General features: G+C 39.7%; 1 protein-coding gene across 2 annotated transcripts in view; it reads right to left on the bottom strand.

Moving 5' to 3' along the window:
• Window positions 1-30: 30 nt before the first annotated feature.
• The window catches only part of TESK2 (testis associated actin remodelling kinase 2), a 77,447-nt gene continuing 59,035 nt past the window's right edge, over window positions 31-18,442 (bottom strand). For both annotated transcript variants that reach the window (XM_088169521.1, XM_088169522.1), the window contains exons 6-11: window positions 14,884-14,966; window positions 13,086-13,161; window positions 11,335-11,418; window positions 10,145-10,231; window positions 6,581-6,716; window positions 31-4,785 (exon numbers count right to left, since the gene is read on the bottom strand). In XM_088169521.1, the coding sequence (XP_088025647.1) occupies window positions 3,773-4,785; window positions 6,581-6,716; window positions 10,145-10,231; window positions 11,335-11,418; window positions 13,086-13,161; window positions 14,884-14,966 (1,479 nt within the window). In that variant the 3' untranslated portion in view covers window positions 31-3,772. The remainder of the gene's footprint in view (window positions 4,786-6,580; window positions 6,717-10,144; window positions 10,232-11,334; window positions 11,419-13,085; window positions 13,162-14,883; window positions 14,967-18,442) is intronic.

Raw genomic sequence — 18,442 nt, 5'->3', positions numbered from 1 at the left:
TTAAAGCAGTTGTCCTCTTAATCACAAGACTCAGGCCTTGATTTCATTTTTATTTTGAAAGCAAGTTGGGAAAGTTTACAAAACCTGACCAAGAAAAAAATTATGAAAATATTTAAGTGGATTCATCTTTGGTTACTTCTTATTGCAGTTCCAATAAAACATACACCATTTCTATAGTTCAAAAAAGTCAGAAGGTCAATCAACATAAAAACAAGACGTGCTTTCTTTACATATTCATAAATATCCGCAATATTAGAAAAGTTGTTTCGCAAAGATTTTTTTTCTGGCAGTGTTAACTTACTATTATACACAAGCTACAAACTTCTTCCTAAGGCTTTAATTACAAGTTCAGCTATTTACAGACTGCAAAATATTAAGACGTAAAACTCCTTCATAAATACGAAAATAGATCATCTCGCAAAGATCTTTATACTTAATCAAATATCTGGCTGCCCCTCCTCCCAAAGAAAAAGGTAATTTGTTTTGCATAGAAATGTAGTGACATGCAATATAAACAACAGCATTAAGTGCAAACAGGAATTATTCAAGTGTCTTTAGTTGTACTGGCAAAAAATACCAATGTTCTGTTACATATAATACATCAATGCCTCTCCAAGTACAAGTCTGCTACAGCCCCTTGGCTGTGCTGCTTTTGAGGGGCAGCAATTCACATGCACTCTCTTGGCTGCATTTTATCAACCTGCAACCACAACAAAAATAGCTTATAACAGACATTTAAATGAACTCAATATAGATTTAAAGTGAATTAAAAACATCTTTGATCTCTTCAGGGAGATGCGTAGCAATGTGTAGAAAGTACTTTAAAAGAGCAAGAACTGCTCCTGTAAAGTCAAAATCACGGTAAAATCCAATCACGATAAAACTTTGTCACATCACTATAAAACAAGGAGTTTGCTGACCACATGTTCAAATTCATGTTTCTCAGTAGCTGTCAGGAAATGGCCCTCTGTAGAAAAGCAACCTCAGTAGGCACAAAACCTAGGAGTTACTAGGTGCAGCCTAGATTCAGCTTTATGCAGCCAAAGGGATGAGATGTAGTGACTTCCAGCTGCATCCTTGGAAACACTGGGTTTCAGCAAGCACTTTGCAATTTTTAAAACGACCTTTTACTCCAGTTTCATACACATGCCTCTTCCCATGCAGACCAATCCAGGAAAGGCCTGAGCTGCTAGTCCTTGGCATTTCTGACATCTCCACCTCAGTGCAAAGAGCCAGAAGAGTTGATAGTTGTGCCCAATGCATGTCAATTGGTTGTGCTTAGAGCGGACAGTTAAGAAAATAAAATTTTAGCTGTGCTGCTTTGCAAGAGCTGTTCAGGGCACGGAAGTGTAAAGACAGCAGTGTAAGAACAGTGAGATCACTGCAGTGGATGCCCCAGGGGTACCCCAAGCCTGACTGCTCAAGCTTTGCAGTGTCAGAGAGGGCAACAGGCTTCATGATGAGGTGTCAGTACTGACGGCCAGGGTTCGTTCACGGGGGCCCCAGAGCAGCCAGAGGTGTGCGTGTGCTCTGATCAGGCTGCTGGACAGCTTCCCTCGGCCTGGTGATCCAAAAGTAAACCACTAATTATTGCTTTTTTGTCTGAAGTCACACACCTAAATGCATCTTGTGACAACAGAAGCTGGTGCTGATGGTTTTCCTCTCAGAAGATACAATTGTAGCAAAGATTAAAAAAAAAAACAAAACAAAAGAAGCAAGCAGGCACCAGGCAGGCAACTGAGTTCTGGTGTTTCTCTGTCCTCAAAGGAAGTTACACCCTCACAGTGGCAGCCATACAAGCTGCTCTGCACTCAGCAGACAGGTATGGACCAAAAGGTGTGATCTTAGTGAGCACAGGCATTTTCTCCTTCCAACTGCCAACAGCTGTCTAATCTGGCATGGACTGTATTAAATAACTCCGCAACACTGGATTTCTCATTTCGTTCATGGCAGCCACTGCAAAGGGAGAACTGCTGCTCAGGTTAACACACACTTCACCAGAGGAAGTCATAGCTGTAACTCATAGAATTACACCTCAGGAAAGATAAACATCCCAGCCAAGAAAGAACTAAGGCTTTCTCCATCCTTTCTTTGAGACAGGAGAAGAGTAGAAATAATCTGGCTTTCAGAGACTAGCTTACAGTATCCAGTCTTACAAGAGAGCAGGAAGAGTGTAACAAGCTAGGTGGATGAAATTCTGGACTCTGCTGCATCACCATCTGCTCAGCATGTGTGCAATGTTTACCTCACTTAGGAATGATAATACAGGTTAAAAAATCCCCATAAAATAAAATTTTAAAAATCCCATGTTTTTGGGGATGATCCTAGTGGAAAAGTGCAGGATGTTGCACAAATGTCAGAGAACAAGCTTTTTCATACATTGCATCCCAGAGCAGGGATTGCTGATTCTGGTTCCAGCAAGCAGCATTAAAGCTCGTGTTGCTGCTTATTTCACAGGTACCTGCTGGTGGAGAGAAGTAAAAAAATAAATAAGTAAAATGATCATCCTGTTCAGTGACAGGAGAAACTAATAAAGACAGCAGCTTCTTTCTGTAGAGGAAACAAAAAGTCAATTTGGGACAAGCTGATTTTCTTAAGTTTGACAATTCAAAGCCCTCCTGTGAATTGTTCTCGCCAAGAGCACTTGTGGGGCTACAACACTGCTGGCAACTTACCCTGAGCAGAAGATCCCTGTCCCTCTGTCAAGCAGGCTAGTGAGGAGCCATCATTAATACAGTGAAATCAGTGAGATGGGATGTTGTACCAGAGAGGGAGGTGAATGGGACCCTTCTAGCTTAGTGATAATAGTCAATTGTGATGTAGCTACTGTATTTAACTATTCTGCAGAAACACATCATGATCTCCACTCAGCTCTTCAGAGAGAAGAGCCCACCCCCTGCCAAAAGCTCAGTACAGCTGGTAACTTTCAGGAGCAGTTTCTTCAGAAGCTCAGAAATGGCAATGCTTGGAATACGCTTCTCTGTGCCCTGGGCAAATCTTCCTGCACATTTGGGCTGAGGTACATAAAGCACTGTACAAGGAAGTGAGCTTCCCTGCACAAATGTATTAAACATCATTACTAAATCCCAAGGGAAAATGAAACACCAGGGAACAGATTCTTCTTGTTAATTGCAAAGTACTTGTCATGTGACTCAGCCTGCAGATTGTGACCAGCATGAGGGGTTTTATTTTTGCTGCTTTTGAAAAAAGAGCTTGTTTAATGCTACAACAGCATTCAAAGCAGCTCTGCGACCAGAGAGCGTTCCTATCTGTCCAACATAGCTCAGAAAGACTTCTGTGCTTGTTTCTGAAACTGAGGCTCCAACTCACATGCACTTGATGCAGAATGTTAATGAAAAATCTGCAGTGGCTTAGAGCAGCTGTTCAGTTAGAGGACGAGGGAAAAATCTAAGTGTCATTCTTTCTACTCTACATGGAGCTTAAGACCTTAAAATGCCCCATGCTGGAAATCCAGGTCAAACTGTTTACATGGCGCCTGCTCTGGCTGCTGTCTCTTGGAAGGACATGGCCATTCTGGCTGGAGTAGTTCCCCCTCCTAATGCAAATCAGGAAAGGGAATAAGAACAATTTGAAAAAAAGTTTTATAAAATAATCAGTCTCTTCAGACACTGTCTGCAGCTATCTGTCTGACAGCCAGCTTCCACCATCTGTTGAGTCTCTTCCGAATGTGAAGCCCAGCACTGCAGAAAACCGAGTTTAATCAGCTGGAACAACTGTTCCCTCAAGGCCACATTCAGTTTGAGCCCTCTCTTCATATGTCACAAGTTGACTTTGTGCTGCCACTTGCTGAGGTGCTGGAGGAGGTCTGAGACAACACAGCAGGACTGTCCCCATCCTGCTCCCTGAAGGGCCATGCCTCTTTCTTCAGCTCAGTAGGAGGACTAACACTGAACAAAGGCTTTGTAGACTCTAACAGAGTAATTTTCAGTAGATCATCTTCTACCTCCATCTCTTCAGAAGGGAGACAACCTGCAAACACTTGTGGGGAGCAATGTCCCTCAGAGTTCACTGAATTCTCAACTGGGAGCTTTTTGTAAGATAGTGGCCCAGACTGGGCCAGCACTAATGGCTGATCACATGCTGGATCTGCACATGCATTCTCAACAGGGCAAAGCCCATTTTCCTCCTGGGCCACTGGCCCATCTGAACAGTCCATGTCCTCTTCTTGTCCTGGTGCAAGAAGAAACTCTGGTCTGTGAGGCTTGGCGTGAAAGGGAGGAATCTCTGACACACCATATTTAGTGCTACTCAAGAGTTTTTGCCGAACCTCTGCACCTAACTGGGCTGGGTCACACCTGCCAACAGTTGAAGACAGTCCCCCAAACAGGCCATATTCCTTGTGTGGTAATTCAGGAGAGAGTGGAAGTGATCTGCATCTCCTTCCAGGAAGAAGGGAAAGTTCTTGCCAGTCTGTGCTATATGCCTGCCGGATCTGGGACTGGCTGGCTTTTAGGCCTCCACCTGCATCTGGAGAATGCAAGTCAAACACCAGGGAAATCACAGACTTGCTTGGCATGTCGAAGAATTTGATCTTTCCCCCCTTGAGGTCCTCCCGGGCACTGAAGGGATTAACTTTCCGGCCTAACCCTTTGCTTGGTGTGTAGTAGGGGTCCTGCACGTTTATCTTCCTGGAAGGTTTGCGGGCAAATATATCCGACTGGCTGCGTGACAACCAGATATTCCGACGTGGACGGGGTGACTTGGGTGGGATCTTATCATCCAAGGAACTCAAACGTTTTACCCCTGGTCCTTTGTCAATTGATCCTGAGTAGAAAAAGAGAAATACTCTTAGCTTGAAAAAGCTCTATATAACTGTGCACCTGCTCATTCAGAGAGCCTTCATGACAACTGTAAAGAAAAAAAGCTGTTTCTGATATTCCAAACTATGTTCCGTAGGCACATAAGCTCCTTCCTTTTAAGTTCCTGCACAAATACAAGTACATCATTCTCTTCTCCTCAGTGTATTTTAGAGCCCCTGCAAACCTTCTTGCTGCCAGTATACTGCCACAGCAGATATGGCACAGAGTGGTGTTGGAGAAGAACAATTTGCATGTTTCTAGATTTATTGTCCTGGCTTCCAGCAGAGGTTGCCCAAGGTCTGTTGGTGCTACTGACCACAAATGAGAACTAGTACAAAACATAGTTGCCAAAGAAATGGGGACTTTTTCACTCTGATGGGAAATGTCTAAGACAAAAGTCTCTCCTTGTACCATGCAGATTTTAAATCATTCCATCCCAGCCTTCTTTCAGTACATTATCCAATACAAAACTGGAGATATGTGAGAGTCTGATCCTAATGACAGGAGTTTAAAAGTTGTACATATGCCTGTGTATTTGCATCCATTGCACATGCGCACGTTTATAAATAAAAGCTGTGTCACTAGATGGGGATGAGAAACTGGTAGATGTTAACTCCCCAAGTGTTTGGAACATGCATCTGTCATTGGCTCTCAAGATGCCTCTAAAGAGCCGTGTTACAACAACAACAAATGGGTAAAATTAAGTGATACCTCCTTACTATTTCCCAAATAAGCACATATGGATTTTCAGTTTTCCCTTTAAATACTGCCACAGTTTAGACTACAGCCATTCCAGTAGGAAAGACTATGCAAGTCAAAGAACAGCATGTAACACTTCTTTGAAAAGTACTTGTTTTGTACATGTACTCCAAAGGGTGAATGACAGGAAAAAAAAATACCAAAAGAAAAAACCCAACCCAAACAGAAACCCCTAAACAAACAAATTTCCATTTTAACTCACACCTCTTTTAGATGCTTTCCAAGTGTGGGAGAACTACCACATGCATTAACTCTACAAGGTTTGATGTAGAGAAAAATTATTTCAATCTACCACTATATTACATATCAATAGGTAAATCCATATGTTACATATTTGTATAGCCACATAATATAAGAAACTATATTTAACGTACTCTTAAGTTTCTAATGCCAGAAGTGTACTAACATAAAACACCCAAGTCAGAATACAGCCCAGGATACAAGAGTTTGCTCCCCACACCAGGTGGCACTAGACAGCTTTAGAAAAAACCTTTCAAGGCCAACATTCCCAAGCAGACCTGGGACTCATCTTTTCTCGTCTTTCAGAGTATTTCTAGGTACTTTATAATACTCTTGCATCTTCTGTGCTCTTCCTCCTGAAGGAATTTAAGAAGCCTCTAAATGTTACATGTAACATACACCAAAGAAATTATGCATACGTACAAAGTATGGCAGCAATAAATCAAAAGTTGATGGATTTTCATATACTATTAGCAAGTTACAAATCCATTACCAAATGAACTCTAAATTTCCTTTCAAGATCTTGGGGACAGAATATTATCAGGCACTTTAAGAAACAGTTAGCTGTTTTTTTCACCAAAGGATATTCTGTAATGCCAAGTATAGAACATTGCTCCCGAGTAATTTTCAGGGTTTTTGTAAAATCATTCATAAACCATAAACGAAACCATATATAGTCAAAATACCAGTTTTCAAAATATGAAGCTTTTTCTCCTCTTGCTGTGAGCACATAGCAATGTTTGTATAATACAGACACTTACCTTTTGGTTTTCTTTCACTGTTGTCAAGGTTCAGGAACTTTCTATCTCTCTCTGAGTCCTCATTTCTCAGGCGGTTTAACATTTCCTCCAGTGTTTTGACAATATCAGCAAATGAAGGACGCAACTTGGGATCCATCTGTGAATGCACACAAATCAAGTAAGGCCAGGTGGGTTTGTCCATGCTATTCTGCTTACACAGTGGATAGGGAGAGGGACAATCTGAGGAAATTCAAAATGGTTTTAAGTGTGTTGTCATTGAAAAAAAACTAAAGAAAGCAGGGGAATAGAAGTATTCTATTACACCTCTCACATTTAATTTGTAAATGTTCTAGGAAAAGGAAAAATTTTTAATTGAAAAGGTGGGAAACTGTCAGATTCATGTCTGACATGGAGGGGTTGGCTGGTTTGCTTGAAACAGCTTGCATAATTCAGGATTTCTTTCTGGACTCTAGTTATCAGACAGATTATGTACCAATATTATTTCAAAAGGATTACACAAAACAACATGGCTATGTCAGTCTTTAAAAGATTGTAATTCTTCCATCGTCTCCTTGTGGCTTTAATTAAAACATATCTAAATGGCACTGCTGCTCTTAAAGCTGAAAATGTTGTGGTTTTCCATCTGTTAATCAGCCATACTACACAGTGTACTGGTCTATCTTGTAAGGAAGCAAGGGTGGTTATATAATTTGACAAGGTTACAAATTAGGAAAAAGAAAAAATCCATCTTTCCCAGGTAAAATACTCCCCCTGCTCATCAATATATATTATTTCTATGTATTTCTCAGTATATATTTATTTATTCACTCTAGCAGATATAGATCTCTAAACAAAGTCCAACACTAAAATTGTACCACAGGGCAATCAGCTTCCTTTAAGCAGTAACTTGGAAAGCATTTCATCATTTTGAGCATTGTCTTTGTGTATATGTCACAGGCTTCACTACTGTAGGTAGCAACATCCAATTCAGCAGCCCAAAGTAAACTTCATTCCAGTAATAAAAACAATTCCAGTTGACCTGATTGCTGTTTCCAGGCTTCTAAAGGCTTTTTCAGAGTGGACAAGCCCAGACAGATCTCACCTCTACAATGGGAACAGTAGTGCTTTGTACACAACAAACGCCAAAGACCTCCCTGATACTACCCTGCAGGTTGTTTGAGATGGATCTTTCTGAAGAGCACTGGTATGATCAGCAATGCCAGAACACCTTCTAGCAACAAGGGCAAAAGTGCTAAAAATTCCTATGTACAGTAATAAAAACCAAACAAAGAAACCACACTTGAAGAGCTCAAAAGAGGCAATAAAATTGTTTTCTGAAGCAGAAGCTGGAATTTCCTGGCATTGGAAAACATTTTTCTGCATTCCCTATTTCAGTGAAAGAGTAGGGCAGGGGCAACACTGAAGCACACACTGTACTCTGACAAACTTACTAATTTGGGAATCTTAGGGAGCTGTTACAAGCTACAGGAAGTTACAGGAAGTAAAAAGAGCTCTCTGGCTCTTGTAATTTGTGCTAGGTAAGATGAAAGACAAAAGCAGCAATGGAAAAGTTAATCAGAGCAGTCCAGATTCTGCTCAAATGGAAGAGAAGGTTCCTTCTCAAAGCAGCAGCTCCCAACAGCTTGGCTCATCCTGGTGAGCTTTTTGCATGATCATTTATGATTATGTTTATTAAACAGTCCCACGAGTAGGTTTATAAGTTTTGGGTGCTTGCAGGTTCTTGTTTACAAACCCACACACTTTATAACAGTAAATTAAATGTTAATCCACTATTCAAACATGCCAGTTTTTACTGGTCTTCTTAGGATGCCTTAAAACACATTTCTTGGCTGTAGAAAATTCCAGGGCTTTGCACATTAGTTCAGCTGGGCTATACAGTTCACACCTTGTTGACCTACTAAATAATAAGAAGCTACATAAATGCCCATGTCTCAGAGAAAATTACCACACCAATCATCTCTTACTGAAGCACAGCATGCTTAGGAAGATATAAGAAAGCCTTATCTGTTTACTCTGTTTTCCTTCTCCTAGGTGAGTGATATGTGAATTCCAGCATGCCTCACACTGAAATCAGCATATTAATGGCTGGATCACAAGACAGTAATTTCCATTTCAATTCAGCAAAGGGACATTTATTATACAGGAAGCTGCATTTGACAATAATGAGTAGGAGAAAACCCTTTTTCTCTGAGCATACAAAATTCTTACATGAGAATAAAAGGTCACTGCCCTTTCCTTCACAAGCAGCTTTATTCTGAATTTCTGAAATGAAAAATTGCTTTGAGTGATGCAGTATGTGTTTGGATGCAGTACCATTTCTAGAGTCCCCAGGTGGGAGCTGAGCTTTCCAAAGTCAAATCCTACCTCTAATCAAACCCTTTAGTGCTCATGTAATCAAAGCACTTCATAAACATGAGTGAGATGTACCACTGTCCAGGTGAAGCAAGCTCTTCTGTACTAAGGTGAAATAAGAGGAGTTAAGCAGTTCGTCCATAGTAAGTTTCAGAAACACTTTTAGAATTAAATTATGCTATGTGGTGCCAAGAGCAGCAGTCAATGCCCCCATTCTCACCTTTATACCACTCTCTCCTTGAGCATGGACTTTTGTATTAATACAAAGTAAAGAGAGAGGTCAGGTCAAAAATAACCACCAAAAGCACAAAGAGATGGGACTTCTTAAAAGCACTCACTTGAACACAAGGCTGGCAATGAATTCCAGCACAGCCTGGTTGTGAATCCAGGGCCATGTTTTGTGCAGTAAAATTTTTTAAAGTTGCCTCTACTTAAGTTGAGCAAACTGGACATTCCCAACTTCAGCTGAATGTGGTGGACGTCCAGGTTCTCTTATTTTATATAAACTGGTTTACTATACATTGGTATTAGTAACTCTGTTACAGGATAACCAGCAGAAGAGATCTACTGCCCTGGAGCTTTCACAATAAGGAGCCAGGAAGGTGTCCAGCACTATCTTAATTTTACTTGAATAATTGCCAGAAAATTTTCTTCCCACAGCACATAGCCTATGGCCTTACAGATATTAAATAATTTCATTCCAAGTTTGGATTTTATAACACAGGCTAAGGATTTGGATGTCAAACCCCTTTACCAAGAGGCATCATGCAGACACTTTAGAATAGTTTAATGCCTGCTCTTGATTTGTTTGTCCCCTGTTTGTAAGAGCAAGTCAGTCCTTCCTTCATAGCTCAGTAGGTCTGCACACAACAACAGCTGGATTTTGTCAGCCTGAAGGTTAGCCAGTGTCAATGGCATCCAACTGGTTATGATCAGCCTGAACAGCCTGCAAGAAGCTGTTCAGTGTGTCAGACCTGTTTGTTTGGCATGACAGAACACAGAATTACAAAAACACAAGACAGACCTTTTAGCAAGGGGAAGGGAAGGATTATAAAAATTAAAGGGACTTCTTGGGCTGTCAGAAGGTACACTGCTTCTGAAGGTAAGTTCTTCAAATGTCTCTTCTGTAAATGCTTTAAGCTTTATCTTCAAAAGCCAGAGGGATTTAGAGAACTCCAGTTTAGGCCTCTCCCCTTCAAGTAAGATACTCACGTTACAGCAGTTGAAGGCCAGCTGGAGGAAGTCAGGAGGACAGTCTCCCACCATGTGCTGGAAGGAATCATAATCTAATCCAAAATTCTGTACAAATGACAACAAAGCATAGAGAAACAAATGAGGTCTTCTATCCACCTCAAAGCATCTTCTTTTTATGGGGTCCTTTTGTGAAGTTATCAGGAATAACCATGAACACCTTTCTCAGCAACCACGTAACAGAGGAGTTTGAGAAAACTTCATGCACACTCCAAACTGCAGCATTCCCAGTTGGGATTACTGATACAGGATAGCTGTTAAGAGAATGGGCTGACATCAAAGCCCATCCTTCTTCCTGGATTCAAATCCAATCCATTGCACTTGAAATGTTACTTGTGTCGATTTGTAAACAATATCATATTCTATGATCTTTCACTGTAGTGACTTTAATAGTGCAAATTAACAGCCTACTCTAAAACCAGAGGCTTTGCTATTATGGAAATATACCAGTTAAAATGACTAACTTTTCAGTGGATGGTAGACTAGTAATACAAATTATACAGCTCCTTAAGTGCGTGTCTGTAAAATCTGAAGGGCAGACTAAAAAAGAAACTTTTATTTATTGCAGTTCAAGATCTAAGCAATTTTCTATTTTCAGAAATGGAGGAGGATAGACAATTTGGAATAACATCCACAGAGGGTCAAAAGCTGCCCTGTAGACCAGACGAGTAATGAAAAAAGTATCTTTAATTAGTCAATTATAGCTCAGATCCACAGTGCTTAGAGTCCACACAAAAATAAGGGTGAACTTATTTTAGCTGCTGTTAACACAGCTCCTGCCCCTTTCACAAGGAGGGGCTGCTTAGTGCATGCAAAGTGCCAAAAGTGCCTCTTTGTGAACCTGGCAAGAAGTCTACATGAGCTATCACTCCACAAAAGGAAGAGTTTGCATTGCAATGCTCTCGATGTCCTGCCAGTTAGGGGCAGAAAGGATTCCCATGAGGACTGCAGCTGCACAAAGTCTTTGAGAAAGTGTCTTCAATGGAGCTTCCTACAATAACAGCATAAAGAGCAAAAGCTTTTTACAGGCTATTTTTAATGTCACACCTATTCATCCTATCTTTGACAGCAGTGGCAGAAGTTCTAAAGGCTGAGCTGTTATCATGACAGACTCACCACCTCCCACCAATGTTATAAACACAAGCACGTACCTCTGTGCGAGGGAGATAGTCTGGGTCTGCCTGTATTCTTGCTATAATCTCACACAGAATTATGCCATAGGAGAACACATCTGCCTGAGAGAGAAAAAAATTAATAGACACATGGTTCAGCTATGAATACTCAGCGTTCTTATCTGCCACTGAGTTTCTCCTTACCCCAAATGGCTATCATGAAACAACTCAAGAGCACCACAGCCTTACAACACTGAGCAACTGCATCAGAGCTAACATTTTCCATGTGAAGAAACCCATGCTCACAGAAAGCATTCTTGTTGCACTAATAGCAATGATAAACTTAAATTTTTTTTCAAGAAAAGAAGAAGAAAGATCCACCAAACCACTCTTAATTCAGCAATGTAAAAACTTAAAAAATAAAAAAATCCTTCCTTGCACAAAGAATAGTGAAGTTCCATCTGATGTCCTACACATGGGAATAATTAAAAACCTTGCCAAAACATGACATGCCCATATATCACTATGGTTAGAAAAACAGGTTTAGAATACATGATTCACAGCCTAGCCAGAACATTAATGCTATTTTAAAGAAAAAATTACATTTTGCTCTTCTCAGTTCAGTACCTCTGGAGAAAACCGTCTTCCCAAAGCTTGAGATATCTAGCAGCACTGTACATCAGGTTTAATTTCCATGACATTTATTAACCACTTATCTGACTACCTCTGGAGCTGCACAGTTCCTCAGATTTCCACCCACCTGAATATTACAGGTAATAAAATTTAGGAAAACATGGAATACAAGTCTACAGGGCAGAAGCATGAATCCTTCATTCCTCATGTATCAGGCTTGTTCATATGTCCCCTTTCATGCTGATGAGGCATGACAACTGCCTCTTCTTTATCCCCCTCATGGTAGGGTCAATGAACAATGTGGCACCATAGATTTGGGTACTTTATTATTAATTTAGGTCAATTAAATTCTTTTAAAAGCTTTGAAATGGTAATTATTATATTAATTACTGAGGTAGTTACACTGCTTTCCTGCAAGTTAAAAGTACCACCAATTAAACACTAGATATAGAGAGGTACAGGATGTGGGCTTTATCACAGAAAAGCTACAATGGCAGAGCTGAAGTACTGGAAACAAAATCCTATGTAAAGAAGATATTGGTTAAAACCACCATTTCTAAAACCCATGTGACCTGATCCTCCTCTGAAATAAACATTTCCCAATGACCCAAACAGGAAAACTTAGAAATACCTTTGGAGAACATTTTGTCTTATCAAGGTATCTTACCTTAAGACACGCTGGTTTATTTTTTATATTTGTACACACACACACACCCCTATACATACATACATATGTATATATATACACACACACACAGAATTGTGCAAGGTTACATACAGACCTTTTACTTCTACCCAGATTTCACTAGTGTACAGTCAGGGAAGAAACTTTGCTACATTTCTCAGACTTGGTTAAATTAAATTGTGTTAGGTCAACAAAACATTACTGTATTTTAGTATGTGGGATGTTTCAGAAAGGAAATAGCATAACAGAGAACAATCCTAAAGCAAACTCTATTTCCATATAAGAATAAACACAATGAATTAAAAATATTAGATATTTAATTTTCACTCTCCTTTAGTCTGAATGATCTACTGAGTACAGAAACATTACAAGTGAAAATAACAATAGTTTTAATAGGATGGAAATTCTAAATCTTGCCTATCGCTACAGAAGAAAACCATTTGACAACTGACTGCATTTATCATGTACCTACCTTTTCATTGTAGGGCTCATCTCTGAGAACCTCTGGTGCCATCCAAAAGGGTGAACCCACAACTGGTAACTTCTCACTATGTTGATGTGGGATAGATATGGATGGGAGGTGGAGGGAGACAAGGAAGAACCATTAATTAAATGCTCAAGCATTGCTATTAACTTTCCCAATCAATTAAAGAATGTTTTATTTTAAGGTCACATCTATTCAATAGTTTATTATTGCCTCTTGGCAGAGTTGGCTCCATCTATACATAAAAAGGTTTGTGGACATTATTTTTGGGCTAGATGCCAAGTTCTCCATCCAGCAAGACATGCATTCATCCCTACATGTATATTCAGCTCTGAATGAAGACAAACTTATTAATTATTAAAATAAAGATTTGAAAAGTGTGCTTTTAAAATTTTAAAATCAAGACGGACCAGATGAATACTTTAATATGGAAAATTAAAAGTAATCAGAATAGACCCAATTTGAAAAATTTGCAGTTTCCACAAAGCTGAATACTGAGGCCTTAAGAAAGGCTCCAGCCTGTCACCCAGCTGATCTTGAGGGAATACATATTTTAAAAAGAAAAGGCCTCTGAAGGCCTCAAAATAGCACAGCTTGTTACCAGCAAACTGGAAAGAACAAAGCTGCATTTGAAAATGGAGGTAAAACTACATAAAAACAAAGTAGTGGCTAATGTAGCAATTCTATTATGTTGCTGGTTTTAGTCTCAAGCTACCTTAACTGTAATCTCAGTTTTCAGGGCATCTCAAAGCTGAGTATAAAGGACACCTTAAGGCACCTGTAGTATCTTCCTGATTTTGTGGTGGGCTTATCTGAATACAGCTGAAACTTCCAGCACTTCACAGGGTGCTGCTCCACAGCAGGTACAAGATAGACATTGATAAGCTGTATATATAGCTTGTAAATTAAGATATTCGCTTTGTTAAGCTTTTAGAACCAATGTTTCACCAATATTAATGCAAGCCTTCAGATCTGTACACAGCTGAAATCAACATTTATTGTTTTCTTTGCAGTCAGAAGTGCTGGAAGGCTTTTATTTATTTTATGCAGAAGCACACACTGGAGAAAATCTGACAGCACATTTCACAGTCAGAATACTCTGCAACACACAAGTCAATATACAGAGAGAACAATGAAATCCTTGTCCTTGATCTCTCTAATGGAGGGATGACAAAAGGATTATTTTCAATTGTGACAATAGCTTGTGACAGTCCCCTGTGCCTTCCTCAAATGAATTAAGATTATAATTTCATCCTAGGGAAAAGAAAATGGTGAGTTAGACAGTAATTTTATAATTAATTTTATTTTACTCTATAATCCTGGATCTTAAAAAACGAACCAGAGATTAAATAAGAATAATGCTGGAATGCCACTGAATATTGTTTATGAAAGGGCAAAGAAGCTAAAGTTGTTGGAAATCAATGAATGACATTTATTACAAAATCATCCCAACACAGAATGCTGGACAGCATTTTTGTGTTTGCCTTGTGTTTTGGGTTGTTTTAAACCAAGTACCAGATTAAAAGATCTACTGAAAAGCTTGAGCAAATCCTTTAGAGATTGGAACATTTTTGAAGAATAAATGTCACCACTAAATACCAAAATGGACAGTAATTAAGGCTGGAACATTTTGGCTATCCAGCCTACAGTTCCAGACTGAAGACTGAAGGTATTTTTTGAAAATTCTGTACCAGAGTGCAATAACAGCCTCAGGGATCTGGTTCACTAGGGCTTCTGACCTGCACTTGTACTACAACTCTCCCTCCATTTAGATTAGCTCGCATACCTGTGATCAGGAATTTTCTCTGCTAAACCAAAGTCTCCAACTATTGCTGAGTATCCATTCTCATCATGTTTTATTAAGCAGTTCTGGAAAAACAAAACAAAACAAAAAACAAACAGAAGAGTTATTGTCTGGGCATGAAACCTCTACAACATTCCAGATTAAAAATAGATAAAACAAGGCTACAAATATAGTTTGGAAGATATTCATCTATGAGAAGCTTTCATCTGAGAGAAACAACTCTTTTCCCCCACCCTCCCCCTGCACAATCAGGGTCTGTCAAACTTAAGATGCTGCAAACAGCCTTCCACTTAGCTAATAATCCACTTAAAAACTTGCTGAGAAGGTAGGCAGCCAGAGGTAGCACATACCCTGCTAGGTTTTAACAAGAATTAAGATGATTTGGCTCCCTTATGCTCAAATATGCAATACATACTGATCATTATGACACCTTACATTTTCTTTTTACAATTTGCCTGTACTTGACCAGAATACAACATCAGAGCAGACTCTAAATGCCTTTATATAATTTTGCTACATTACTGAAAAGGAACTCGCTGCTTTGCAGTAAACTTCCATCAGAAAATATAAGATGTGACCAAGTTTTAGAGTCCCAAAATTCTTTGTTTGACAGTACGTCATAAAACATGATTTAAGAGAAAAGTCTAATAAGGAAATGCTGTCAGTCTTTTCCTTTCACATGTGCCCTCCAGTGTCAGGATGGAGGGCAACTTAAGGACACACAGATAATTGTGCTCTAACAGCATCACATCACACACAGGGTATTATTGATTTCTTTTTGTTATTTATTTACAACTCTGAGAAATATGTTTTGACCATTCCAGTACCACATCTTTTCCCATTTCATCAAATGAATCGATAGCTGATTCCCTGCATTTTGTTCTGTCCTGCAATACGTGGAACAAGACAGAAAATTCATTCCTTTCCCACATGCTTGCTCTGTATCCTTCTGCAGGCAGTACAACAGCAGTGACAGGCAGCAAACCCACTGCTGACTCCTACCGAGTGGTACCCTGCATTAATTAGCTAAACAGCAGGAAACACTTTCTGGCTTTATTGTGCCTGGATATACAAAAGCCCCTCGCTGACCCTAGAGCATTAGCTTGTCTGTATAATGCAACTACCAAGAAAAGGAAGCCCCTTGTCTAAAAGATCAAGTTCAGGTCATCACTGTTTACATTATTTAGAGACGATTGTGGCTCAGGCCATGAAGTGAGTTTTCTTCCTGCCAATTAAAAGGTTAAGCAAGCCACTCCTGAGATCATATAAAAAAAATGCATGCCAGCCTCTTGAAACACATGCAGGTTCCTGAGATGCAAAGCTTTATTTGTTTAGCATGACTCAAGTATAATAACTACAGTTAGTTTGGGGATTCATAAACATGTACTAAGTTAAATCAACTGTGCTTGCCCAAAGAGCAGCAAAGCTTCTCAGTTGTGGGCTTTGTTATCTTTTATCAAAGAGTGCATTCATTCAGCTTGCCTCTCTTTAAACATTTGGTCACTGTAAGTGGACTTAAAACTGAGAAGGATAAAACTGAGAAGGATAAAAGTACTGAAAAATCTTACTCAAATGATTCAGACAAGTAGAATTTCATTGTGTACCACATAGAAACAAATCCATGAGGACACCAAAGATTTTGCAGTGTTCAAGAAGGTTGATACTATTTTATGCAGAAAAAAAATCAGGTTACTTTTCTGCCATAGATTTCTCAGCCACTAAAGATGATTCTTAATTCAATTTTTTTAAAAAAACCTCTAATTCATAAGCACTAGTTTCAAAAAGTAGATTTCCTTTCTGTATTATACCTTTGATTATTTACATTTTATTCATTTTGAGAAGCAAGACTGCAGTACTTAATTTTGCCTTCTGGGTTTTATGGATTATTGTTATTCTCCAATAACCCTGATCTCCAAAATTTTGAGGAAACATTTACATCCCAACTAAGAACTATTTTCAACATAACTAAAAATCTGTCTACTCATCTTAAGATTCACAATAATTTACAAGGCTGCTTTGATACCAAAAGGAAGCTTAAATGAAACATCATCCTGACAGCAAATATTCCTTCAGCCTCTTACCAGTATCTAATCGCATCCCGTTAGACAGTGATACATCAACTGAAGCTGAACAATCCTACCCCCCACCAAGCCCCAGGCAGTCTCAGCTCTCAGGTGCAGCCCTGAACTATTACACAAGTAGGTTATTCCTAGATAAATCATACATCAAATCAATGCTGCCTGACAGCTCTGAGCCCCTTCCCCAATGAGCAGGATTTGCCCGCAGCACAGCCAAGCTCCCTTTCAGTGCAAGTGTTTGGAGAGACCCACCAGCACAGACATCCCACTGCTGGGGAGTCCACAGGTCCTGCAGGAGAGGCCACTCCACCAGGAGAAGGCACCAGAGGAAAGCCTTGGGCAACATTCCCGCTGTAGAGTACTGATGAGCTGTTCTGCTGTGGTGGGCTGCACAAAATGTTCTCTCTCATTAGTGGACGCCTGTCTTTTGTTTGCACATGAAGAACTGCTGAGTGTGAATTTAAATTCATTAGGATAGCTATTCCAATACAAATGTGGCTTCTTTATTCATACTTAAATCAGCCACAGGCAGGTGACATGGACCATACAGTAAGATTCCAGTGTCACTACAAATGCTCACTGTAGTGAAACTAAACTGATTTAATTTATCTGGGGCAAATTTTTATGTAGCTAAGCACTGACTTCCTGGAACTCCGAAAGAATGAAGGCCCATTCCTTGCAAAATCAGTAGTAAACCCTTTCTACATAAGCCAGCATGGTCAGATGTCACTTCTCTGGCCTGTACTGCTCATTCAGGACAAGGCTGTGCAGCCAGTAAAGCATTCTGTGCTGAGATTCTCCAAGCAATGAAGGCAAACCCTCAGCACCACCATACTCCTTCTCCACACTTCCCACCCCAATAATGCCATTACACAACACGTGCCAAACCCACAGGACTGATCATGGAGTTACCAGATTTAAGATGCAATTCATAAATAGGTGACATAACATAGCCCACTGTGGCTCATGTGCACTCAATGAAAAACAGAAAGAATTCATATTCTATCAACAAAATAAATCAAGATCAAAAAGGGACAAAGGCTCAGTAGAGACTAAAAGGTTGAAAAGAGCTTTTGAATTTAATCTAGAGGTGGTATCTTAGTAGGAAAAGTACAAATGCACAAATTGCACTGCTTCTTCTAACAAAGCAATACTTCTCAGTTTCTGTAAAAAGATAGTATATCAGTGTGGTATGAAGAAGTTCCATTAATGGATTTTAGCTCAGAGATGAAAGAGTTCAAACCCCTCACCAGTTGCAAAGAGCCTCTCAAAACTGCCTATGAAATGAAATGCCAAGCAGCTTCACAACACTGAGCTTTGAGAAAGCACTTTTGACTTACTATTGCATTATTTGTATAAGCTGCAAGGCAATAAAACTTGGTGACCTTTTCAGGCTTTCTTTCTGGACCTGTACAGACAGGGATGTTCTTTCCTTTGGCAGCTCACACAGTCAAAGAGGGCAG

The sequence above is a fragment of the Sturnus vulgaris genome, chromosome 9 (assembly GCF_052056855.1).
Source record: "Sturnus vulgaris isolate bStuVul1 chromosome 9, bStuVul1.hap1, whole genome shotgun sequence".
Classification (NCBI taxonomy): domain Eukaryota; kingdom Metazoa; phylum Chordata; class Aves; order Passeriformes; family Sturnidae; genus Sturnus; species Sturnus vulgaris.
The sequence above is the reverse complement of the archived record's forward strand: the minus strand, read 5'-3'. Positions and strand labels throughout refer to the sequence as shown.